General features: G+C 42.5%; 1 protein-coding gene across 2 annotated transcripts in view; it reads right to left on the bottom strand.

Moving 5' to 3' along the window:
- Positions 1-288: 288 nt before the first annotated feature.
- Positions 289-27,095, bottom strand: part of LOC139450489 (UDP-glucose 6-dehydrogenase-like) — a 69,712-nt gene continuing 42,905 nt past the window's right edge. For both annotated transcript variants that reach the window (XM_071232203.1, XM_071232202.1), the window contains exons 2-12: positions 22,728-22,899; positions 20,683-20,820; positions 19,185-19,349; positions 14,674-14,871; positions 12,583-12,730; positions 11,281-11,375; positions 10,422-10,552; positions 9,425-9,520; positions 8,325-8,365; positions 7,535-7,626; positions 289-6,120 (exon numbers count right to left, since the gene is read on the bottom strand). In XM_071232203.1, coding sequence (XP_071088304.1) covers positions 5,947-6,120; positions 7,535-7,626; positions 8,325-8,365; positions 9,425-9,520; positions 10,422-10,552; positions 11,281-11,375; positions 12,583-12,730; positions 14,674-14,871; positions 19,185-19,349; positions 20,683-20,820; positions 22,728-22,886 — 1,437 coding nt within the window. In that variant the 5' untranslated portion in view covers positions 22,887-22,899 and the 3' untranslated portion in view covers positions 289-5,946. The remainder of the gene's footprint in view (positions 6,121-7,534; positions 7,627-8,324; positions 8,366-9,424; positions 9,521-10,421; positions 10,553-11,280; positions 11,376-12,582; positions 12,731-14,673; positions 14,872-19,184; positions 19,350-20,682; positions 20,821-22,727; positions 22,900-27,095) is intronic.

Here is a 27,095-nt window from a genome sequence, read left to right as displayed (position 1 = left end):
CCAAGGATGTGTATGTCCATGTCCAAGGATGTGTTTATGTATGTGTCCAAGGATGTGTCTGTATGCAAGGATGTGTCTGTGTCTAAGGATGTGTTTATGTATGTGTCTGTGTCCAAGGATGTGTCTGTCTGTGTGCAAAGATTTGTCTGTCTGTGTCCATGGATATGTCTGTATGCAAGGATGTGTCTGTGTCCAAGGATGTTTCTGTGTCCAAGGATGTGTCTGTGTCCAAGGGTGTCTGTGTCCAAGGGTGTCTGTGTCCAAGGATGTGTCTGTCCAAGGGTGTCTGTGTCCAAGGATGTGTCTGTGTCCAAGGATGTGTATGTCTATGTCCAAGGATGTGTTTATGTATGTGTCCAAGGATGTGTCTGTATCCAAGGATGTGTTTATGTATGTGTCCAAGGATGTGTCTGTATGCAATGATGTGTCTGTGTCCAAGGATGTGTTTATGTATGTGTCCATGGATGTGTCTGTGTCCAAGCATGTGTCCTTGTCCAAGGATGTGTCTGTGTCCAAGGATTTGTATGTCTATGTCCAAGGATGTGTTTATGTATGTGTCCAAGGATGTGTCTGTCTGTGTGCAAAGATGTGTCTGTCTCCATGGATGTGTCTGTATGCAAGGATGTGTCTGTGTTCAAGGATGTTTCTGTGTCCAAGGATGTGTCTGTGTCCAAGGGTGTCTGTGTCCAAGGGTGACTGTGTCCAAGGATGTGTCTGTGTCCAAGGGTGTCTGTGTCCAAGGGTGTCTGTGTCCATGGATGTTTCTGTGTCCAAGGGTGTGTCTGTCTGTGTGCAAAGATGTGTCTGTCTGTGTCCAAGGGTATCTGTGTCCAAGGAAGTTTCTGTGTCCAAGGGTGTGTCTGTCTGTGTCCAAGGATGTGACATAGTCTGTGTCGAAAGCTATGTCTGTCTGTGTCTATTCATGTGTCACCGTCAGTGTGCAAAGACAGTCAGATAGTGTCTACTTCTGTCACTGTGTGTCACTTATCCTGTACAAAGAGTGTGTTTTACCCAAAGGATAAACAAAACATAAATTTCATTTCAATAAGTAAACAGATTACTTGTGAATCATGCACATCTGCTCAAATAACAGAATCATTGACCCTGCCATCACAACAGAAACCAGCATACATACTGCACCTGAAAACACCATTCCTTCCCACACATCCAACATACATATAAACACATCCTTGAAACCCCAAAGATACCTGCAGGACTTACAATATAATATAATAGTCCTACAATGCACCATAATGACATTGTTAAATATCAACACCAAATTCCCAATGTCATTACTCACAAAGAGAAAATGGCAACTATGGGTTTAACACCGCTTTTAACAGTATTCCAGTCATATCGCGGCATGTCAGCTTAATGTGGGAGGAAAGCCTGAAGTGATCCAGGTCTTGGACATTTACCACTTCGGTTAAACCCACGAGCACAGGTATGGTGCTGACAAACCTAGAAACATAATTGGGGCGAACCCACAATCATAGGTTTCTGGCGTGCCCAAGGGACGCAACTCTGCACGGCGAATCGCGGCGCCTTCGACAACTGGGCCACCCGTGCCCCCCTAGAGTAATGAGGTATACTAGACAATACATGTTTGAGTACACCCCTGGACCCTCAATATTGAGGTGTACTAGACCATGTATGTTCGAGTACACCTCTGGACCCTCAGTATTTAGGTGTACAAGACCATGCACATTCAAGTACCCCTCTGGACTCTCAGTATTGAGGTGTACTGGACCATGCATGTTCAAATACAACCTGGACCCTCAGTATTGAGGTGTACTACACCATGCCACACTCCGTACAACCAATGTAAACAAAGGATAACTACGCAAAAACAAATAGATTTTCACATATTAGGATACTTTCTTAATGAACCGTAACCATTCTTTGACATTTGTATGTGAAAATGTGTAGACTTGTCAAACATGAAACTAATGAAAAGCATTATTAAAATCTTGAATGGACAGTGAAAGATGTGACGAATTGTCACATGGCGCTGGCCTGTGGCAGAGGCACTATGCTGACTGGCTGCCGGCCGCATGGAACTCTGGGTAGGAGAGGGACACCATGCATGTTCAAATACACCCCTGGACCCTCAGTACTGAGATATACTAGACCATGCATGTTCAAATACACCCCTGGACCCTCAGTATTGAGGTGTACTACACCATGCATGTTCAAATACACCCCTGGACCCTCAGTATTGAGGTGTACTACACCATGCACATTCAAGTACTCCTCTGGACCATCAGTATTGAGGTGTACTAGACCATGCATGTTCAAATACACCCCTGGACCCTCAGTATTCAGGTGTACAAGACCATGCATGTTCAAATACACCCCTGGACCCTCAGTATTGAGGTGTACTACACCATGCACATTCAAGTACTCCTCTGGACCATCAGTATTGAGGTGTACTAGACCATGCATGTTCAAATACACCCCTGGACCCTCAGTATTGAGGTGTACAAGACCATGCATGTTCAAATACACCCCTGGACCCTCAGTATTGAGTTATACTACACCATGCATGTTCATATACACCCCTGGACCCTCAGTATTGATTTATACTACACCATGCATGTTCACATACACCCCTGGACCCTCAGTATTGAGGTGTACTAGACCAAGCACTGACACATGTAACTAGTGATACAATGCCCTGTATAAGCAGTAAACCTTGCACACCTACACTCTCATGCCACTGTAGTAGGGTGCAAGGGGGGATGCCATTCATTTCATTGGGGTAAAAATGCCTATTAACAATCAACAGAAAAAGCAAAGACCTTTCAAAAACAGGAAGTTTGGATTGTCATCATTACTGCTGAATCAGCTGTTCTGACCGAAAGATTGTCAGACAATAGTGTGAAAACATGGGCATATGTTACACAAATAGATATATACAGGATGTAGCATGAAGAGGAAGTATGTCAACATATGTGATCAAGTTATGTTTAAAGCTGATAAAACCCATGACAACATTGGAGCATAACTAAGATTCAAACTCAAGGGAAGCAACTCTGCACATTGCAATGGTTAACTGTTACAAGCCACTGGAGCACTCGAGTTCCACCTTTGTAAACAATTATCGGCGAAACAAAGGAAATATAAACAACTCAAAAGAAGATAAAGAACACCCATGCCATGACAGATAAAGTATAATAATATGAAAGAATCAGGTGTTCTTTAACTTCTTTTGAGTAGTATATATTTTGCATCAGTGGAAACTGCAGTCTGTCATTAAGATGGCTCATGTAGTGATGTTAGCTGTATACTCTTTTCAGCATTGACAAGATAGAGTTCAGAGTAAGGCAATGTTGACATAACCATGCACCAAAAGGAAGAGAACAGGAAGACAAAGACTATAGGAGTCTACATATTTTAAGGCCACACTATTTTGTCTTGGTAGGGCAAACAAAACGCCAAAAAACTTTGTGTTCCTGAAGTATCTTTTTTACATAGAATTAAGTGGGTGAGTTAGTTTAGCCAAGGAAAAAGAAACACAAGTCATACATGGGGGCTATTTATTGTGTTTACTTAACAAGTATTCCCTTCTGCTAGGTGAGATTTTGTTCTCTTTAACAGGTGTCGCAGTGGACAGGGATTATAATCGATTAGTTATCATTTATGAGAATAATCGGATATATTTTCGAGTATTTTTTTCCTCATTCATCACCCATGAAAGGACAGTCAAACCAGTTTGATTCCAGCCTTTCAGCTTGAGGTGGGAGGAACATCTGATGTGATGTAGTTGTAGATCTTTACCACTTGGCTGAGATCTACAAGCATGAGTGAGTGAGTGAGTTTGGTTTTACGCCGCTTTTAGCAATATTCCAGCAATATCACGGCGGGGGACACCAGAAATGGGCTTCACACATTGTACCCATGTCGGGAATTGAACCCGGGTCTTCGGCGTGACGAGCGAACGCTTTAACCACTAGGCTACCCAACCGCCCCTCTACAAGCATGAGTGTAGTGCTGCAAGATTAAGAATCATGAATCAAGATATGGACCACTAATCAGCAGAACCTTGCAAAGCTAAGGGAAGAAAATCTGCACAGAAAGTTTTGAGGCCTTAGATGATGGGAAATTAAGGAAATTCTGAGATATGCACCAACAATCAGCAGATCCTTGCAAAACTAAGGGAAGCAACTCTGCACTCACAATTGTACTCCCTATGATGACGCATCACGTATGCCCCCTTTAAATACTAAGAAAGAGTCAGAACTGTTGGGGATAGGTGAGATGAGATGGGTGCGACACAAACTATCCCCGAAGCACCCTGAATACTGGTCATGACTTTGCAGCCGTAATGAACAAAGAACCACATTTGTAAAAGTAATCTGTTTGGATAATATTCATCAAATAAAGTGCACATCGGACACTGTTTACAATGTCTAGATCTAGACTGCGCTCCAAACCACAAAACATGGTCCTCCTTAATACTAATACTAATACTAATACTAATAATAATGTCCCTACATAAATACGTCAAATCCACTACCTAAAGCAAGCTGAAAGCGCTACATTATTACCCTGGTCAATCAATCAGTTCACTTGATTTTCATTCTCAACTCCCTGTGGATCATACAGCCTAAGTCACATCACCATCCTACTGGGTACTCATTTAATTCTGGGTTAACAGAGGCATATTTCGAACAAAGTCACTTTCCTGAGGAGACACCACATGTGCTTGAGTGTGGGGCAGGACCGAAGCCCTAGAAACTATCGGGAGTCTAACTGCTGAACATGGTCACCCCTCCAACGACACTCGACGACCAAGTTCACAGACTTGTGACCAGTGTGCTGTACACAGGACCATGTGCCACCCACGGACCGGGTTCATCTACATCACCAAAGTTACGGGCATACAATTGGGAGATGAACCTACTTGTTGAGCTGTCAAACAGAGATTCAATTCTGTAAATTTTCATTAGAAACTGAACACGATACCTAGAGGTTTCAAATTTGAAAAAATTAAAGGTATCAAATTGAATTTCAAGCATAGATTCAATTCATGTAAAATTTCATTAGAAACTGAACACGATAACGAGAGGTTTCAAATTTGAAAAATTTAAAGGTATCAAATCGAACTGCGAAACCTCTTACTTGAAAACACAGTTGGTTTATCTCCATTCTACCATGACAAAGAAACACAAACTCTTTGGTTACAGTGCAAATAAGAGGTGGTGCGGTGTCGGCTGAGCTTAATATTTTCAGCAGGTTGAAAGGGTGAATTCAAGTATCAGCGGAGATAGGTTTTAATCTGAATAGTGTTTGCTTTAATTGTCACCATAATACTAGAACCACTTCATGAGACACCATAAAATCCTACTGGAGATATCCTGCAAGCATTATTGACACTGACATCCATTATTATGACGTCAAAAAGTTCTACAGATAGGAAGCCAAATCACTGTGACGCAGTAGAGATGATGTCACAGTTTGTCATGGCGTATTGCCAAAAGTCACTCTTGAAGTATTTGCAATACACTCTCTCAATATGTGTTTGTCAACTTTTTGACTAGAAATATTTTACCACAGTTGCAGTAAATAATGAAGGAACAACATCCTGATTTTTAGCAACATTCTAAAAGTAAGATCAGCACTTGAAAATACTGAACGGGTGGGTTTTAATAAATATTTTCTTTCATGGTAATACAGTCGTCAGCAAAATCAAGGTCCAACAGAGAATAGCTGACGATCCAATCAGAATGCAGATAGAATGTAGATTTTGAATGAGTTGACTCAAACTCATCAGACTGCAAATCTGAGCTGAGTGCCTTTTTTAATGTTGTAAGTGATATAGAAAACTATGGGGTAAACAAATATCAACACAAAGTTTGCCAGAAACATGGTGGGCTGTTTCCAACTGGGACTGTTCTGGGACTATTCTGGGACTATTCTGGAGGGAGAGGCTGTTGGTCCGGCCTACTGAGCAGCAGGAGCCACTTGGCGATTGATGTTTTTGCGAGTGAGTCTTTTGCCTATCGTCTCCACATGGAAACCAATGTCAATGAGGGCTTGGTGATTGACGATCATTCGCCCATCAAACACAAACGCTGGCTTCAGCATCTTCTTGTAGATCTGTTGGTAGTCCAGGTGCTGGAACAGGGATATCAACACTCAGTGAGTTTCAGACAATACCAATCTTACACTGCAGTCAGCAACATAACAGTTACATCATAGCCTGCAGTCAGCAACATAGCAGTTATATCACAGCCTGAAGTCAGCAACATAACAGTTATATCACGGCCTGAAGTCAGCAACATAACAGTTATATCACAGCCTGAAGTCAGCAACATAACAGTTATATCACGGCCTGCAATCAGCAATATAACAGTTATATCACTGCCTGCAGTCAGCAACATAACAGTTATATCATGGCCTGCAGTCAGCAACATAGCAGTTATATCACAGCCTGAAGTCAGCAACATAACAGTTATATCACGGCCTGAAGTCAGCAACATAACAGTTATATCACAGCCTGAAGTCAGCAACATAACAGTTATATCACGGCCTGCAATCAGCAATATAACAGTTATATCACTGCCTGCAGTCAGCAACATAACAGTTATATCATGGCCTGCAGTCAGCAACATAACAGTTATATCACTGCCTGCAGTCAGTGATATAACATTTATATCACAGCCTGAAGTCAGCAACATAACAGTTATATCACGGCCTGCAATCAGCAATATAACAGTTATATCACTGCCTGCAGTCAGCAACATAGCAGTTATATCACGGCCTGCAGTCAGCAACATAACAGTTATATCATGGTCTGCAGTCAGCAACATAACAGTTATATCACTGCCTGCAGTCAGCAACATAACAGTTATATCACTGCCTGCAGTCAGCAACATAACAGTTATATCACTGCCTGCAGTCAGCAACATAACAGTTATACCACGGCCTGCAGTCAGCAACATAACAGTTATATCACTGCCTGCAGTCAGCAACATAGCAGTTATACCATGGCCTGCAGTCAGCAATATAACAGTTATATCATGGCCTGAAGTCAGCAACATAACAGTTATATCACGGCCTGCAATCAGCAATATAACAGTTATACCATGGCCTGCAGTCAGCAACATAACAGTTATATCACTGCCTGCAGTCAGCAACATAACAGTTATACCACGGCCTGCAGTCAGCAACATAACAGTTATATCACTGCCTGCAGTCAGCAACATAGCAGTTATACCATGGCCTGCAGTCAGCAATATAACAGTTATATCATGGCCTGAAGTCAGCAACATAACAGTTATATCACGGCCTGCAATCAGCAATATAACAGTTATACCATGGCCTGCAGTCAGCAACATAACAGTTATATCACTGCCTGCAGTCAGCAACATAACAGTTATATCACGGCCTGCAGTCAGCAACATAACAGTTATAGCACGGCCTGCAATCAGCAACATAACAGTCATATTACGGCCTGCAGTCAGCAATATAACAGTTACCACATGGCTTGCTGTATAGCTCAACAAGACAAAGGAGCAACTGTCCTCACCTTGAACTCGTCCCACTCTGTACATATGACTAGTGCGTGACAGCTATCACAAGCAGTGTAGGGGTCAGGGTGGATGGACACCAACTCTGACACTGGAACATAGAAAATACATACAATTCACTCACAAAGACTTACTTTTTGAAAACATGTCTTGAACAGTAAGTGAGTAAAAGAATTTCTCCTTGATGAGTGCATGAGTTTAACACAGCTTTGAACTGTACTTCAGCTACATTATGGCCGACCAGTTTGGGAGAAATGCAAGTCTCAGACATTTACCACTTTGGTGAAACCCTTGGGCGTTGGCATGGTGCGGATTCTCATAAACCACGATCCATCTGAATGCAACTCTGGGGCTCGAACCCATAATCATGGAACAATTAAGAGAAGCAACTCTGCAGAGTAAATGTGTGTCACAATAGAAGGCATGGCCATTTGTGCCTCCTCTCTTTGAGTGAGTGAGTATGGCTCTACGCCACTTTAAGCAATATTCAAGCAATATCACAGCGGGGGACAACAGAAATGGGCTTCACACATTGTACCCATGTCCTGAATTGAACCAGGGTCTTCGGCATGACGAGTGAACGTCTTTAACCACCACTAGGCTAACCGACAGCCCCTCTCTCTCTTTGACAAAACAATTCTGACATTTTACGTAGCATTAATGTTGAAATTCATAAGTCATCCCTGTTTTCATTGACATTTTGTGGAGAAGCTGAATCAGTCTTGTTGACCATCTATGACAGGTGTATATGAAACGTCATTATCTCTGTACTGAAGGCATCGTTCCTACCTGTGTCTGGGTCTCGAGACAGGGATGGTTCTGTTAATTCACTAGAAACAAGAGGGTGAACATCAGAACATGGCATGGTATTGTTTCCTTGCATTTCATAGAGAAAATTTGGTTTTAGACCCTTCTATTCAATGAGTTAGGTCGTTGGCATGGCTGCTTTGAACAGTATTCTAGTCATGTCACGGCAAGTCAGCTTAGTGTGGAAGGAAAGCCCGAAGTGATGCAGGCCTCTCTTCGGTGAAACTCACGAGCATGGGTATGGTGCTGACAAACCTAGAAACATAATCGGGGCGAACCAGGATTCCAACCCACAATCATAGGTTTCTGGCGTGCCCAAGGGGTGCAACTCGCGGTGCCTTAGACGACTGGGCCTTCGGTGCCCCCTAATCAAAGAGTGAGTGAATGCTGTCTTTGAGTAGGATTAAAATATATGCTGCAAAATATAGCTGTCCAATCAACCTACACCCACACACGAGGACTATTTTGGGAAAGGTCGCAAAGCATGAAAGTTAAAGTATCCTTGTGAGAATGCCCTTGCCAAAACTCATGACAGCAAACATTTAGGACCTCCTTATTTTTGAAAACTGGTGATAATATACTTCATCATCAAGGGTGAGTGATGGGGACTAATTTTCAAGTTCAACCAAAAGACACTGGACAGTTCATTTTATCTTTTTGTTATATTTTGTTTGTTTGTTTGTTGTTTAGCGCCACACTCAGCAATAAATCCAGCAATATGACGGCGGTCTGTAAATAATCAAGTCTGGACCAGACAATCAAGTGACTGACATCATGGGCATCGATCCATGATGGTATATGATGACATGCATCAACCAAGTCAGCAAGCCTGACGACCCGATCCAGTTAGTCGCCTCTAACGACAAGCACAGTCACCTTTTACGGCAATCATGGGTTGCTGAAGACCAGGGCCCACTTGCACAAAGCGAACCTAGCACCACAACTATTGTAAGCCTATATTAAAGTATGGGAGTTACAATCACCTTAGCACTAAGAATGCTTTGTGCAAGTGGGCCCAGACCTTCTCAGGTCTCTTTTTGTTATAACCATGGTAACCAGGTACAACTGCAAAAGATTCTCACCTCATAATTTGTGTGTGTTTAACCTGAGGGTCGTATATCCGTAGTTTGGCTCCCTCTTCCATTAAGTACTTGCACAGATAGATTGCTGCAGACTCTCTGTGAAACATCAATAGGACATGATGTTGACAAGGGGAGACAACTCAAGGGAGACAACTCAAGAAGCTAATGCATTCACTGAGATATAGACCAGGTACTGATACTGGTGATTCACATTCACAAGGTATCATTGTACTTTCAAGTGGTCGTCCTACAGTAGTCTGTCTTACAAACCCTGATACAAATATATATCAAATACAGCCCATGCAAGTCTATAATGTTAGGCAAGTCTAGAATACTGCAGTATCAGGAAAATGAAAATGAAGAGAGTCACTGGGCTCCCTTTTATTATATATTTATTAAGATAACTGAACAACTGTTTTTTCTGTTCGATATGTTCATTTCAGAGACTAGATGTTAGACTAGTCCTGTCATTTGATCAAAGAAGAAGCAGGTTAAAAATGGCTGACATGGAGATAGTTGAAAGATTGACAATGCACCAGACAATAATCCGCGATATAGCTGGTTGTTGTATGGCAGTCAGTGTACACATGAAGTCACACATACTAAATAAAATTGTGTTTACATTGTATGAACGTCGTCGCAAGCTCCGCCGTTCATACAGTTTGGCCCTCACTCTATGAAGGTTCATACTCCAATGAACTCACACAAAATGAAGGCCAATTCTTAAATATACTACTCAAAAGAAGTTGAAGAACACCTGATTCTTTCACATTACTATAGTTAACCTGTCTTATTATTCTTTCATATTTCTCTTTTTAATGTCATGCCATGACAGATTAACTATAGTAATATGAAAGAATCAGGTGTTCTTTAACTTCTTTTGAGTAGTATAAATCAATATTTATTGTGATGTTTACTGTGAAGTCTTACTAGACAATAAGCTATTAACATTGGTGGGACTATTCATGGAAAGCTGAATTCAAGTTCAAGACATCACCTTGTATCTCCTGTGTCCTTCTTGAAGGCAAAGCCGAGGATTGCAATGTTTTTGCCTGTGATTGTGTTGAAGAGGCATTCTATAACCCTGTTGGCAAATCTTCGTCTCTGGAAGTCGTTGATGTTGATAACCTGGAAGTTGATGAAACATGCTAAATGACCTGGAGAGAGAAACACTGAGGACAGGGTACAGAGGATAGAGCACTGAGGACAGAACAGAGCACTGAGGACTGTGGAGAGAGCACTGAGGACAGAGCACAGACCACTGAGGACAGAACAGAGCAGTGAGGACAGAGCACTGAGGACTGAGGACAGAGCACAGACCACTGAGGACAAAGCACTGAGGACAGAGGACTCAGGACAGAGCACAGACCACTGAAGACAGAGCACAGAGCACAGACCACTGAGGACAAAGCACTGAGAACAGAACAGAGCACTGGGGACAGAGCACTGAGGACTATAACAGAGCACAGACCACTGAGGACAAAGCACTGAGGACAGAACAGAGCACTGAGGACAGAGCACTGAATACTGAAGACAGAGCACAGACCACTGAGGACAGAGCACAGACCACTGAGAACAGAACACTGAGGACAGAACAAAGCACTGAGGACAAAACACAGAGCACAGAGCACAGAGGACAGAGCACTGAGGACAGGACACACGACAGATCTACAATTATTGTAATTCGATGTAGGTTACGATCATCTCAGCGCAAAGACAGTTTTATGCCGGACCAGGTCACCACAACGCTGTAGAAACAATCCCTGCTTAGTCACTATGTATATATGAAATGACAGATGACTTAGTTTGACTTTAAATAGCTCTGATGTGAAGTAAGCAGGAAAGAGTTCCCCCACCTGCTGCCAATAGGCGGCCACCTCGGGCAGGTTGAGGCACTCACAGAGATACACCAGGTTCAGCACGTCTTTCTGGAAGCAGCTGCCCCCAAAACCTGCAACAGGGATGAGGATGGGTTCTGTTCAAAACACTTGTTAGCTTGTTAGTCTCATCCCTGACTAAACTCATACTGACACACCCCAGCATACCACTACCCCAGCATACCACTACTACCCCAGCATACCAGGACTACCCCAGCATACCACCACCCCAGAATACCACCCACCCCAGCATACCACTACTACCCCAGCAAACCAGCACTACCCCAGCATACCACCCACCCCAGCATACCACTACAACCCAAGCAAACCAGCACCACCCCAGCATACCACCACCCCAGCATACCACTACCCCACCATACCAGCACCCAAGAATACCACTACAACCCAAGCAAACCAGCACCACCCCAGCATACCACCACCCCAGCATACCACTACCCCAGCATACCACTACCCCAGCATACCACTACTACCCCAGCATACGCTAACTTGCAGGAACTTGGTCCCAAACCCAACTGTCTGACCTACATACATCAACCTGTAGGACCATGGGCCCCAATCCTGCTGTCTGACCTACCTACGCTAACCTGCAGGAACTTGGTCCCAAACCTAACTGTCTGACCTACCTACGCTAACCTGCAGGAACTTGGTCCCAAACCCAACTGTCTGACCTACATACATCAACCTGTAGGACCATGGGCCCCAATCCTGCTGTCTGACCTACCTACGCTAACCTGCAGGAACTTGGTCCCAAACCTAACTGTCTGACCTACCTACGCTAACCTGCAGGAACTTGGTCCCAAACCCAACTGTCTGACCTACATACATCAACCTGTAGGACCATGGGCCCCAATCCTGCTGTCTGACCTACCTACGCTAACCTGCAGGAACTTGGGCCCAAACCTAACTGTCTGACCTACCTACGCTAACCTGCAGGAACTTGGTCCCAAACCTAACTGTCTGACCTACCTACGCTAACCTGCAGGAACTTGGTCCCAAACCTAACTGTCTGACCTACCTACGCTAACCTGCAGGAACTTGGTCCCAAACCTAACTGTCTGACCTACATACGCTAACCTGCAGGAACTTGGTCCCAAACCTAACTGTCTGACCTACCTACGCTAACCTGCAGGAACTTGGTCCCAAACCTAACTGTCTGACCTACCTACGCTAACCTGCAGGAACTTGGTCCCAAACCTAACTGTCTGACCTACATACATCAACCTGTAGGACCATGGGCCCCAATCCTGCTGTCTGACCTACCTACGCTAGCCTGCAGGAACTTGGGCCCGATCCTACTGTCTGTTCCAATGGCGTTGGCCACTTCCGACACATCGGCACCTGTTGCCTCGCACACAGCTGACATGGCATTGATACTGGAGATCCTCTGTGCAAGAAATGCATTGGCTGCCTGAAAACAAGTTTTGAAGTTTGCAGGAACCGTGTTCGAAATAGCTGCCGGCCTGCTATCCCGTGGCCAGTAGTTTTCTTGCGGGGCCAGTAATATTTCAAACTCTCTATCCCGCCTGTCTAGTAACTTTTTTCAAACATTTAAAATCGAGGATGCGATTCGATACGAAGAATGAGCTAAACGAATCTCTCTTATTGCTATTTTTGTTCCTATCAGCTACGTAATCACATTTCCTTCGCTTCATCTTAATATGCATACCACAAGAAAAAAAGTTTTGTAACAGAAAATTAAAATTTTTAGTTCCTAATCCTGAAATGAGGACCCGTAATCATTGCTGGGGCATAATGTTAGTAAAAGGTTACTAGCCCCATTAGCCTGTTTGACCTATGTCATTCACTGAGAAAGAATGCCTGGGTATTAACAGGACTATTGTTCACAATTTAAAACAAAAGACTCTTCTTATTCATCACAATGAAATGTAGACACATGGAGGGAAACAGACTTATATTACATTGTAATAACATGTACATCTGGACAGGGATATTCCCAATCATTTTACAATCGTATCTTTTACTCCGATATAATACCCTCTGAGTCAGGCTCTGAGGACACAAGCAGGTGACCTTTCTAATCAGCCAATCAAAAATTAATTTTTCTAAATTCTTCGTATGAATGAGTGAAGCATTCAGGTGAGGTGAGGTGAGGTGAGGTGAGGTGAAATGGGGTTTAAAGTCGCGTCCAAGATTATTGCACTCATATTGCGACGTGCATGTACGCATGTGTATTTGTGTGGCTGCTTGTACTAGTCTGGACTGATGCCAATTTATAGTGCTAGCTCACTGAGATACCATGCCGCAGTTTAACATGAATATCTCACTAAGACACAGTATACTGACTCCGAGCCGACCAGTCCTTGTTTTAGCCCCTCAATGTCGAGCGCCAGACAGGGTAACAAGAAGTACCATCTTTTAATGGCTTGTGGTATGACGCTGCCGGGAATCGAACCCCGGACCTTCCGCTCTCCGGGCGGATGTTCTACCCGAAGCATTCAGACAAGCATATCAGATTTCTGTGTCTTCTGATATTCATTTCCAAAATCAATTGAGCAGGGTTAAATCTGCAGGTAACATCGCTCAGAAAACAAAGCATGGGTATCTAGTATATCTTCATGTAAAACATGGGCTGAGGGCCATTTGCAAATGATGCTTTTGTAAGGACAGCAAATGCCCCGGCAACAAGGCATCTGATTCAGTGAATACGGTTTAACAGTATTCACAACCCCGGCAAGCAAAACATGAGCCCTCCAAACAGGATTGTCTAGCATGATGTACCAAATCATCTTATTGGTCTGTGTAGGTTCAGCACACATTGTGGACTGTTGAAAGGGATGCTGCAGAATGCAGAGATGTATTTAGACCTGCTCCGAGGCTGGTATTCGGCCCCAAGTCTGTAGGAATTAAAACATTTCTCAAATCATGTTGAGGTGGTGGGGCAGCCTTGTGGGCTCGTCAAGCCAAAGACCAGGGTTCAATTCCCCACATGGGTACAAAGTGTGAAGCCCACTTTCACCTGCATACTGCTGGAAAACCAAACTCATGCACTCACTCACTCACTCACGCAAATCATGTTAATATAGTGATACCTAATGTGATGGCTTGGTCAGGTCGACTGACTTGCATACCACTGATGTTAGGACAAATCAAGATGAAGAGCCTTGGATGCTTAATTGTACATTGTTGAACGTAATGTTAATATACAATGTTAAAAGACCTCGGAAGTTAAGGAAATCAGAACTGTTTTACCCAATTTAGTTGCCAAGGGCTTTTAGCTTGGAATCCTAGACAAATCCCTGGGATGCCTGTCTGCCGCTTAGCATCTGTACATGGAAATGTTTCCAATGTCCCGACACATACTGACCCACTATATTGTGAAGATGGACTAACCAGTTTTGACAGCTCTGAGGACCAGGTGTTCATGGTAATTATCTGTTTCCGAGGTACCCAGTGTTCGTAAATCCAGCAGAGGCCATTGATAGCCTCCTTCCCATCTGGAGTCTCCTCTCCACCAATCAGCACGCGGTCGGGGCTCAGGAGATCCTTGATAGCTGTGCCTTCGGCCAGGAACTCCGGGTTAGACAATACCTGCATGGGAGAAGATAGGAAGTGAGTCAGTCAATCAGTATGGATGTTCCAGCAACAACATGGCACTAGAAACGTTCTTCCCACTTGTACCCATGTGGGGAATCAAACCCACTGCTTTGTCATGTTGATCAAATGTTTGTACCACTGGACTACCCAAGGGCTCCTCAACATTATAACAGCTGACCTTATCTGTTGTACCTGACACTATACGTTGTACCTGATACTATCTGTTGTACCTGACACCAACTGTTGTACCTGACACCATCTGTTGTACCTGACACAATCTGTTGTACCTGACACAATCTGTTGTACCTCACACTATCTGTTGTACATGATACTATCTGTTGTACCTGATACTATCTGTTGTACCTGACACTATACTTTGTACCTGACACAATCTGTTGTACCTGACACCATACGTTGTACCTGACACCATACTTTGTACCTGACACAATCTGTTGTACCTGACACCATCTGTTGTACCTGACACCATACGTTGTACCTGACACTATACGTTGTACCTGACACAATCAGTTGTACCTGATACTATCTGTTGTACCTGACACAATCTGTTGTACCTGACACTATACGTTGTACCTGAGACAATCTGTTGTACCTGATACTATCTATTGTACCTGACACCATACGTTGTACCTGACAAAATACATTGTACCTGACACCATACGTTGTACCTGACACCATACGTTGTACCTGACACAATCTGTTGTACCTGATACTATCTGTTGTACCTGACACAATCTGTTGTACCTGACACTATACGTTGTACCTGACACCATCTGTTGTACCTGACACCATCTGTTGTACCTGACACCATACGTTGTACCTGACACTATACGTTGTACCTGACACAATCTGTTGTACCTGATACTATCTGTTGAACCTGACACAATCTGTTGTACCTGACACAATACGTTGTACCTGACACCATACGTTGTACCTGATACAATCTGTTGTACCTGACACCATACGTTGTACCTGACACCATACGTTGTACCTGATACTATCTGTTGTACCTGACACAATCTGTTGTACCTGACACAATACGTTGTACCTGACACCATACGTTGTACCTGACACCATACGTTGTACCTGACACCATACGTTGTACCTGATACTATCTGTTGTACCTGACACAATCTGTTGTACCTGACACAATCTGTTGTACCTGATACTATCTGTTGTACCTGACACAATCTGTTGTACCTGACACTATCTGTTGTACCTGACACAATCTGTTGTACCTGACACCATCTGTTGTACCTGACACCATACGTTGTACCTGACACTATACGTTGTACCTGACACAATCAGTTGTACCTGATACTATCTGTTGTACCTGACACAATCTGTTGTACCTGACACAATACGTTGTACCTGACACCATACGTTGTACCTGATACAATCTGTTGTACCTGACACCATACGTTGTACCTGACACCATACGTTGTACCTGATACTATCTGTTGTACCTGACACAATCTGTTGTACCTGACACAATACGTTGTACCTGACACCATACGTTGTACCTGACACCATACGTTGTACCTGACACCATACGTTGTACCTGATACTATCTGTTGTACCTGACACAATCTGTTGTACCTGACACAATCTGTTGTACCTGATACTATCTGTTGTACCTGACACAATCTGTTGTACCTGACACTATCTGTTGTACCTGACACAATCTGTTGTACCTGACACCATCTGTTGCACCTGACACCATACGTTGTACCTGACACTATACGTTGTACCTGACACAATCAGTTGTACCTGATACTATCTGTTGTACCTGACACAATCTGTTGTACCTGACACTATACGTTGTACCTGAGACAATCTGTTGTACCTGATACTATCTATTGTACCTGACACCATACATTGTACCTGACAAAATACATTGTACCTGACACCATACGTTGTACCTGACACCATACGTTGTACCTGACACAATCTGTTGTACCTGATACTATCTGTTGTACCTGACACAATCTGTTGTACCTGACACTATACGTTGTACCTGACACCATCTGTTGTACCTGACACCATCTGTTGTACCTGACACCATACGTTGTACCTGACACTATACGTTGTACCTGACACAATCTGTTGTACCTGATACTATCTGTTGAACCTGACACAATCTGTTGTACCTGACACAATACGTTGTACCTGACACCATACGTTGTACCTGATACAATCTGTTGTACCTGACACCATACGTTGTACCTGACACCATACGTTGTACCTGATACTATCTGTTGTACCTGACACAATCTGTTGTACCTGACACAATACGTTGTACCTGACACCATACGTTGTACCTGACACCATACGTTGTACCTGACACCATACGTTGTACCTGATACTATCTGTTGTACCTGACACAATCTGTTGTACCTGACACAATCTGTTGTACCTGATACTATCTGTTGTACCTGACACAATCTGTTGTACCTGACACTATCTGTTGTACCTGACACAATCTGTTGTACCTGATACAATCTGTTCTACCTGACACCATATATTGTACCTGATACTATCTGTTGTACCTCACACTATCTGTTGTACCTGCCACAATCTGTTGTACCTGACACAATACGTTGTACCTGACACCATACGTTGTACCTGATACAATCTGTTGTACCTGACACCATACGTTGTACCTGACACCATACGTTGTACCTGATACTATCTGTTGTACCTGACACAATCTGTTGTACCTGACACAATACGTTGTACCTGACACCATACGTTGTACCTGACACCATACGTTGTACCTGACACCATACGTTGTACCTGATACTATCTGTTGTACCTGACACAATCTGTTGTACCTGACACAATCTGTTGTACCTGATACTATCTGTTGTACCTGACACAATCTGTTGTACCTGACACTATCTGTTGTACCTGACACAATCTGTTGTACCTGACACAATCTGTTGTACCTGACACCATATATTGTACCTGATACTATCTGTTGTACCTCACACTATCTGTTGTACCTGCCACAATCTGTTGTACCTGATACTATATCTGTTGTACCTGACACCATCTGTTGTACCTGACACCATACTGTTGTACCTGACACAATACGTTGTACCTGACACTATCTGTTGTACCTGATACTATCTGTTGTACCTGACACCATCTGTTGTACCTGACACCATACTGTTGTACCTAACACCATACGTTGTACCTGACACCATACGTTGTACCTGACACTATCTGTTGTACCTGACACAATCTGTTGTACCTGATACTATCTGTTGTACCTGACACAATCTGTTGTACCTGACACCATACGTTGTACCTGACACAATACGTTGTAACTGACACTATACGTTGTACCTGACACCATACGTTGTACCTGACACCATCTGTTGTACCTGACACCATACATTGTACCTGACACTATCTGTTGTACCTGACACCAACTGTTGTACCTGACACAATCTGTCTTGACTAGTCTTAAACAAATTTGGTACTAAATTGTTTGATAGGCAATAATTAGAAGTTGACGGATGACAAGGTGGACACAATTTTATGGATAACAACTTCTTTAATACTGTAAAAAGCGACGTTCAGTATAGATCTGTATACCATTGTCAAGCAAGACTTGGTTGTACACAAGGTGATCGATCATCTGACATACCAAGTTTCTCCCATCTGGCCGTTTACGTTTTTCAATTGCACATTTTGAATTTTTCTTCTTTTTAATCAAAGATGGTAACCTGGCGGCCATATTGACATTCTTGGTTTGATACCTTGAAACAGATTTGAACCCCTTTATAGAAACCAACATCCACATATATTTGAGCTGAATCCATCAAGGAATTTAGAAGTTGAAAATGTATAAAGTTTAAGCCTGTTGATGACCTTAGGCCATGTGGGTTAAGTATAACATACCAGCACTACAGTTAACTTCGGTTATAATGAACTCAAAGTGAGCATTAATTCTAGTTCGTTATAACAAGAGTTTGTTATAAGCAAATGTACAGCATATATATAACAGTGAGTGAGTGAGTATGGTTTTACGCCGCTTTTAGCACTCTTCCAGCAATATCACGACAGGGACACCAGAAATGGGCTCCACATATTGTACCCATGTCGGAAATCGAACCTGGGTCTTTGGCGTGACGAGCGAACGCTTTAACCACTAGGCTACCCGACCGCCCTATATATACAGCAAATGGATGGGACAAAAACATAGTTCGTTCTATCCATCAGTATGCTGTAAGTGTGTTCATTATAAATATAGTGTACTGTATAAATATTAAAAAACTGACCTGGTACTTGACTCCTTTCTTTACATTAGCCTTGAGGATATCGGTGATGCTCTCGGCTGCCTTGACCGGGACAGTACTCTTCTCTACCACAATCTTGGAGCTCTTGGCAACAGCAGCTATCCTTCTGGCAGCTGACTCAATGTACTTCAGGTCAGCAGCTCGGCCCTGTAACACACGGGGGGAGACAGTGAAGGTGGGGGATTAACTCTTGTTCATGTAGGTGGCAGTGGGTTAGCCTAGTGATCGAAGCACTTGTTGATCATCCTGAAGGCCCAGCTTCAATTTCCCACATTGGTACGATGTGTTCTGCTCGAGGTTTTATGAGAGCTTCATATTTGCTGCCACTAACAATCATCCAAAATAACATACAACATAAACTGCCATATAACACAGGGCTTCAGCGGGACTGTCCTGACTAACAGGGTTTCAGCAGAACTGTCCTGACTAACAGGGTTTCAGCGGGACTGTCCTGACTAACAGGGTTTCAGCGGGACTGTCTTGACTAACAGGGTTTCAGCGGGACTGTCCTGACTAACAGGGTTTCAGCGGGACTGTCCTGACTAACAGGGTTTCAGCGGGACTGTCCTGACTAACAGGGTTTCAGCGGGACTGTCCTGACTAACAGGGTTTCAGCGGGACTGTCCTGACTAACAGGGTTTCAGCGGGACTGTCCTGACTAACAGGGTTTCAGCGGGACTGTCTTGACTAACAGGGTTTCAGCGGGACTGTCTTGACTAACAGGGTTTCAGCGGGACTGTCTTGACTAACAGGGTTTCAGCGGGACTGTCTTGACTAACAGGGTTTCAGCGGGACTGTCTTGACTAACAGGGTTTCAGCGGGACTGTCTTGACTAACAGGGTTTCAGCGGGACTGTCTTGACTAACAGGGCTTCAGCGGGACTGTCCTGACTAACAGGGTTTCAGCGGGACTGTCCTGACTAACAGGGTTTCAGAGGAACTGTCCTGACTAACAGGGTTTCAGCGGGACTGTCCTGTCTAACAGGGTTTCAGCAGGACTGTCCTGTCTAACAGGGTTTCAGCGGAACTGTCCTGACTAACAGGGTTTCAGCGGAACTGTCCTGACTAACAGGGTTTCAGCAGAACTGTCCTGACTAACAGGGTTTCAGCAGGACTGTCCTGACTAACAGGGTTTCAGCGGAACTGTCCTGACTAACAGGGTTTCAGCAGAACTGTCCTGACTAACAGGGTTTCAGCAGGACTGTCCTGACTAACAGGGTTTCAGCAGAACTGTCCTGACTAACAGGGTTTCAGCGGAACTGTCCTGATAAACAGGGTTTCACCGGGACTGTCCTGACTAACAGGGTTTCAGCGGAACTGTCCTGACTAACAGGGTTTCACCGGGACTGTCCTGACTAGCAGGGTTTCAGCAGGACTGTCCTGACTAGCAGGGTTTCAGCAGGACTGTCCTGACTAGCAGGGCTTTACCAGGATTGTCCTGAGTTTCACTGTACCCGGGTTTGATCACACCTCTAACTTACCTTGCCAATGCCGTAGTTCTTGGTCGGTGTGTTGACGCAGATGAAGATGAGCTCCGCCTCCTGGATGGCTTGGTCGATGTTGGTGGAGAACTTCAGGTTTCTGCCTCGACATTCCTGGATGACCTCATGAAGTTTGGGCTGAAACACAAAAATAACTACAGGTGTTTGCACCGCCATTTTCTCAAGTCTCCAAAAATATTATCATGCTGTGTACTTCCAGCCAGAACACTTTACCCTCAGACCTTAATCAAGACAACTTCTTGAGATCAAAGAATTTTCCAAGTCTCAGGATTGTACAAGTTAAGTGCAACAGTAAGTAATGTTTCATAGCATCCTCAAAGATGACCTTGACCTTTGACAGGCATGTCACCAATATTTCATGTGATAGGATTTGTAAAGAAACAAGCACATGTATGTTACAGTCTATTTGACATATACAGTTCCAGACAATGATACAACCATGTTTTACAAAAACTTCAATTCTGAACTTGACCTTATCCAAAACCTTTTAGAAAACAAGCCCAAACAAAGAAAGGAATATGGTAAGTTTAATGACAAAGTGAGTTTGGCACCTACTGTAAATCTTGAAATTAACGCAAGCATGAATTAAATGCGAAAAATGTGAGTGGTATTTGCTCGCATTATTAAACATCGCATTTCTATCAACAATAAGACATTTTGGATAGCAGGAATACCTAATTAGACATATGCTGAAAACAAACAACTATGTATTCCACATCAATGTTTATTGAGCAGCACTTGTAACAAGTATATAATCAATGTCATTCAAACACCAATTACATCCTGTGAATTGTCACTGCTTGGGTCAAGACAAGAGTTCTACTCACTCATGTGATCACTGATCACACCTGCAAGTCCAGACAGACACCACCCACGCAACACGGCGTCTTTGTTCTTTGTGACTGCGTCAAAGGCTGATACGAGCCAGCATGGATTTATTGTTTTAGCGGAAGTACTCTCCTCAACGCTAATAATCAGTTCTATTTGGTGTTGTGATTGGATTAATGTAAGGTTGGATTTAGGTAAGGATTCTCCTGAAACCTGACAGAGGACGTTTTCTTTAGATATAAATCCACTGATGCTAGAGAGGAGGGGGTGTTGTATTCATATTGAGTCACATTTTTGGCTAGGGGCCAGCGGTCACATTCTTTAGGAGCCGCATTAATTTCATGATTTACAGTATTTATTGACATGAGGCCGTTGCATGCATTACGTTGATAGTTTGATAAATTATGAACAAAGAATAGACATTGATATGACCCAAAACATCAAAATACTACTGGTTTGTCAGATATTATTAGTCTCTTCAAAGAAATTTTCAACAAGAGTTTGCCACTAACGTGGCTATATCCCCTGCCCCTGTTGCAGAATTTATGACATAATAATTAAATCTAAACAAACCTTAATCTTGGAACCTAAGTCCATCTTGTTGCCATGGAAACGTAAAAAATAAAAATTCCAAAATTTCTAAATAGCAAAAGGCACCAGTTCAGCATGTGCCTGACAGACCTGCAAAGTTTCATGAAAAAATATTGAACAGTTTTTGAGTTATGCTCCGGAAACGAACCCTACCCTCACAGAACCTAAGTCCATCTTGTTGCCATGGAAACGTAAAAAATAAAAATTTCTAATATTTCTCAATAGCAAAAGGCACCAGTTCAGCATGTACCTGACAGACCTGCAAAGTTTCATGAAAAAATATTGAATGGTTTTTGAGTTATGCTCCAGAAACGGAACGTGACGGACGGACAGACGGAGCCCGTTTCTATATCCCCCGCCAACTTTGTTGGGCGGGGGATAAAAAGATAACTGCACAGATCATAACTTCATTGGATAAATGTTATCAAAACTTGAACAGGGCAAAAAAAAAAAAAAAATATCTTACCTGAGTTTCATTGTTTTCCTACAATGATGATAATCATTTCTATTTGTAAAACAATTGATTAGAGCAGTTCTTAATTAACATGATTAAACGTTTTGTCACTTATACCTGAAATATGGGCACGTCATGCCTTGTCGCTTACCTCAAATATGGGCAAGTCATCGGAGTTCCATTGGTCAATTCTTTCCTGGCTGAGGTCGACGACCTCGACATCTAGATGCGGACACTTGTATGCGATGACGGCACATGATGGACCGCCCACGTACCCAGCACCAATACAACAGATTTTCTTCAACGGCATGTTATCCCACAGACTGAAAACAATGTGACATTCATATAATCTGGCGTGCATATAATAGGGCTGTGTGTGCTGTAATCATGGTAATAGGGCAAAAGAATTGTATTACAAAATATTGCGACACCATTATGTGTATTGTGATATGTATTGCAATACATTAGGAGCTTAAGTGTTTGACAGTGATTGACACTGACTGTACATGCAGATCCTACTTTCTACCTACTAAAGTAGCATTACTGACAGCATGGTCAGTCGCCTCCATCTTGTTGTCATGGATTCAGGGGAGATAATGACATAACAGAAAAAACACTTCCACATTTCCGCCCTTTCATTAATCAATTTCAAAGGGAAACACCATTTAAAAATGAATTTGTGTTTAGATTTTAGGTTAAACGATACAAATAGTAACAAAACTTGATAGGTCTCAAGAGACGGGTTGAAATGTCTAATTGGGAATAGTATGACTGTAGCCCTGGTAAAATATGTATTTAGATACACATATACAGGATCTGGTCATGCATACACTGAAGTTGACTGAAGCTTTATTTTTCTTCAAACATATAGTCAGAAGGAATGGGTGCATAGTCAGAAATAAATGTGAACATTTGTGACTTGTAGTGTAACCATAGAGTTCCAGATTGTTTTTGCAATTAAACAATATATCATGTGACAAACCATGTGTCTGGGTAGTCCTGTGGGTACCCCGGTCCTACTCAGTACCCACCCGACCCGAGTACCTGAGTTACCAATCCCAGCATTACCCTCCACCCTATGCTTGTCACAAGAGGAGGGTGAATACATGGGTGGTCAGGTTCAATCTCATTAAAATCAGATCTTAGTTCTCGGTATCGCTAAACAAAGATCTGAGGACATCCCATTACGATGCACGTCAGAACGACCTTCGATCTGACCAATCAAAGCATCACTTCTCCAGATCGTGAAAGTGACAGTCGGAATGTGTTTCCTAATCATGCAACCACGAAAACGTTAACACAGGGTATTCTGAACGACAGTTACGGCCCGTACAACTGATTCCGTCAACATTATCGTCTGATAAACATTACCGTGGGATAAACCTTTGAACAGAGGAGGCATTGCACAGTACGTGGGATGCACTGCCATACAATCTGAACCCAAATGTTCGTTTGTTCATTTTTTTCAAGCGCTGTCTGAAATGGAAGTCGCCAGGTTGAAACGAGTGCTGTAAAGCTGGAGAAAGCTTGCTTTCTAATTGGCTGATGTCGACTTCTTGTTTGTCATTTCAATGGTCGGTCAAACTTCGCGAAAGGTCGCTCTGACATGACCCGTAATAGGATGTCCTCAGATCTTTGTTCAGCTGCAGCAAGAACGTAGATGTGATTTTAATGAGATTGTGGTCAGGTTCAGTGACTTTGTTTATTGCATGTGATTGTTTACCAATTGCAAGAATTGACATGATTATCAATCCAATAACTGGAATATTGCTGAGTGCAGCGTTAAACAATAAACAAAAGAAAACACAAGTGCACCGATTCATTTATTCAAATACAGGGGGGGAAAGGGGGAGTGTGGGGGAGTGTGGGGGAGTGTGGGGGTTGGGGGGTGGGCGGGTGTGGACTGAGGGTATGGGTTTCACACTACTGCACCCTCTTCTGAATCTATATATTTTATTAACCCAAAGTGACATCATCCTATTGTCTTCACTGTTTCTTCAAATAGTGGAAAGCCTACAAACTCAGTTTCTAGTATCCATGCCCATTTTAATTAATTTAATTACATTCTAATTTTAAATGAAGGGTGTTACATCAAAAAATATTTATAAACATTTCAATATGCACTGGTTAAAAGTTATGAATGTTTTTCCATGTAAAAATCCATGTTGTGAATTGTACCTGCAACTTCACATATGATGTTTAGTACTGTAACCCACTGAGTCACCAGGGCAATGAATTTTAGGGTGCACAATCTTACATGTCATGACTTCAGATGTATGCATGCTACACATGGTCTTTTTCTCACCCGCTCTCATCAAATTTGTTTTATACCTCGACTACTGTATTGTTTCTCTATAAGGTGTACCAATGTTATTTATTCTTTCTGGTATTTCTTACAGTTAGACGGTTCATAAGTCCTCGGTTTTGGTGAACATTTTCAACCATGTTGAATATCAAGGTAACTTGAAACTTCTGATGTATCTGATATACAAATCGCCGTGTTAATGCCATATGTTTCCATATTAGCGATAAACCATTGTATGAATTATTTGAAATAATAAGTAGGTTATTGAGTGGATTCCAAATAGTGTGACCATTGATGAAAGTGTTCTAGTGTCACGTTCACTCAAATAAAAATGGCTTCTGGTTTGTGGCCATAAAATTGTATCCTAGACTACATCTGATAAACAGGCTATGCTCTGTAATTGGCCATTAAGATTTTCAGCGTGTAAGTGCAAATGTCAGCTTTAATTCAACGGAACGGAACGGAACATAACACAACACAACACAACACAACACAACAGAACCCGGTGGACTGATTGATTTAATGGAACAAGAATATCAAATTGAGCATCATGTTAGTGATGGTCTCTATATATTTACTGAATAAACAAGTTAGAGATAATGAATATTTTTGGAGACATATTTATGAACTTCTGTGCTTAGTCCAAAAGTACCCCCCAAATATTTATGATCCCTAACCTTTTGGTATATTCGCTCTCTGAAGGCTAAAAACAAATTACTCAGAGTTGTGATTCACCTGCAAAATACTGCATCTTGATACAAATCGTATCGCACCCATAGTATGGGGATAAATATCATATCGCAGCCCCACTGTATCACTGCATCTCTAATGTTAGGAATGGACACACATCACTTGTGCTCATTAATTTATCCGTTTCGGATGCAGAATAACAATAACATTCAGCAAATTCAAAGATTCTGACCACATGATCCAATTTAGTCACCTTTACATTGGACTGCTGGGTATCAATGTTAACACATGGTTATCACTTGAGGCTTTCCTCCCACATTAAGCTGACACGCCGCAATATAACTGGAATACTGTTAAAAGCGGCGTTAAACCCAAATCACTCACTCACTCACTCATGGATCCATAATGTTCTCAGAACTTCAGGAATTTCCCAAATCTAGTGCTTGCATAAAATTTCAAGGATTTAAGGAGTTATGTGAATAGGCCAGTTTTTGTACATATGCCATGTTTGTAAGTAAAATAATTATTAACAAGAGTCATCCCAAGATGAAACATAACCCCAGTCTGGTACAATTCGGAAATGGAATTTGGCAACTAACACCCCCCTTTTGGATCATTGCCATCGGATACTAATGCTGTTCAGTAATTTTCAATATCCTAAATCCTCAAAAAGCACAAGTTAACCACTAGACTCATTGGTTTGTTTGTTTGTTGTTTAACGCCACACACAGCAATATTCCAGCTATATGACAGCGTTCTGTAAATAATCGAGTCTGGACTAGACAATCCAGTGACTGACATCATGTGCATTGATCCACACATTTGGATACGATGACATGCATCAACCAAGTCAGTGAGCCTGACACCCGATCCTGTTAGTCGCCTTTTACAACAAGCATTGTTGCCTTTTACGGCAAGCATGGGTTGCTGAAAACCTATTCTAACGCATATTTTCACAGGCAGACTCATTGGTATAGCAAGGTTCAACCAGAAATATTCAACAGTTTTGGAGTTCTGCTCCGGAAACAAGCACTACCTTCATTTTCGGCTAACTCGAACTTGTCGTCATGAAAAACGCCAAAACTCAAATCATTCAGTGGTTTCAGAGTTCTGCTCCGGGAATGTAAAATTCATGACGGACAGACGGACAGATGGACATGCAGATCACTATATCTGCCCGTTTTGCCAACTAGGGGTATAAACAAATCTAAAAACAAGGACAATAACCATGTGAAACACAATTTTCAATGATAGTTTTCAAACTTGATCTACATATTTATCCCCTAATGTCATCACTGTATCCATCATGATTTCCCCAAAAAATTGTCCCCACTGAAGTCGGCTGCCAGACAAAGCCAGACAGTTACCATGCTTATTGTTGTCCACCAGGTGATAATCAGATTTACCGTCTACTGAGGGCTCTTGCATGACACCATATGTTCCCATCTGTGCCAATGGCGCGATTTAATGAGAATTCCATGGAAAATATGAATACAACACATTGCCATGAATACAACTGTCATT

This window comes from Haliotis cracherodii, unplaced genomic scaffold, assembly GCF_022045235.1.
Source record: "Haliotis cracherodii isolate W230 unplaced genomic scaffold, xgHalCrac1.p SCAF_8, whole genome shotgun sequence".
Classification (NCBI taxonomy): domain Eukaryota; kingdom Metazoa; phylum Mollusca; class Gastropoda; order Lepetellida; family Haliotidae; genus Haliotis; species Haliotis cracherodii.
Note: the sequence above shows the minus strand (reverse complement) of the source record. Positions and strands in the feature narration are given on the sequence as shown.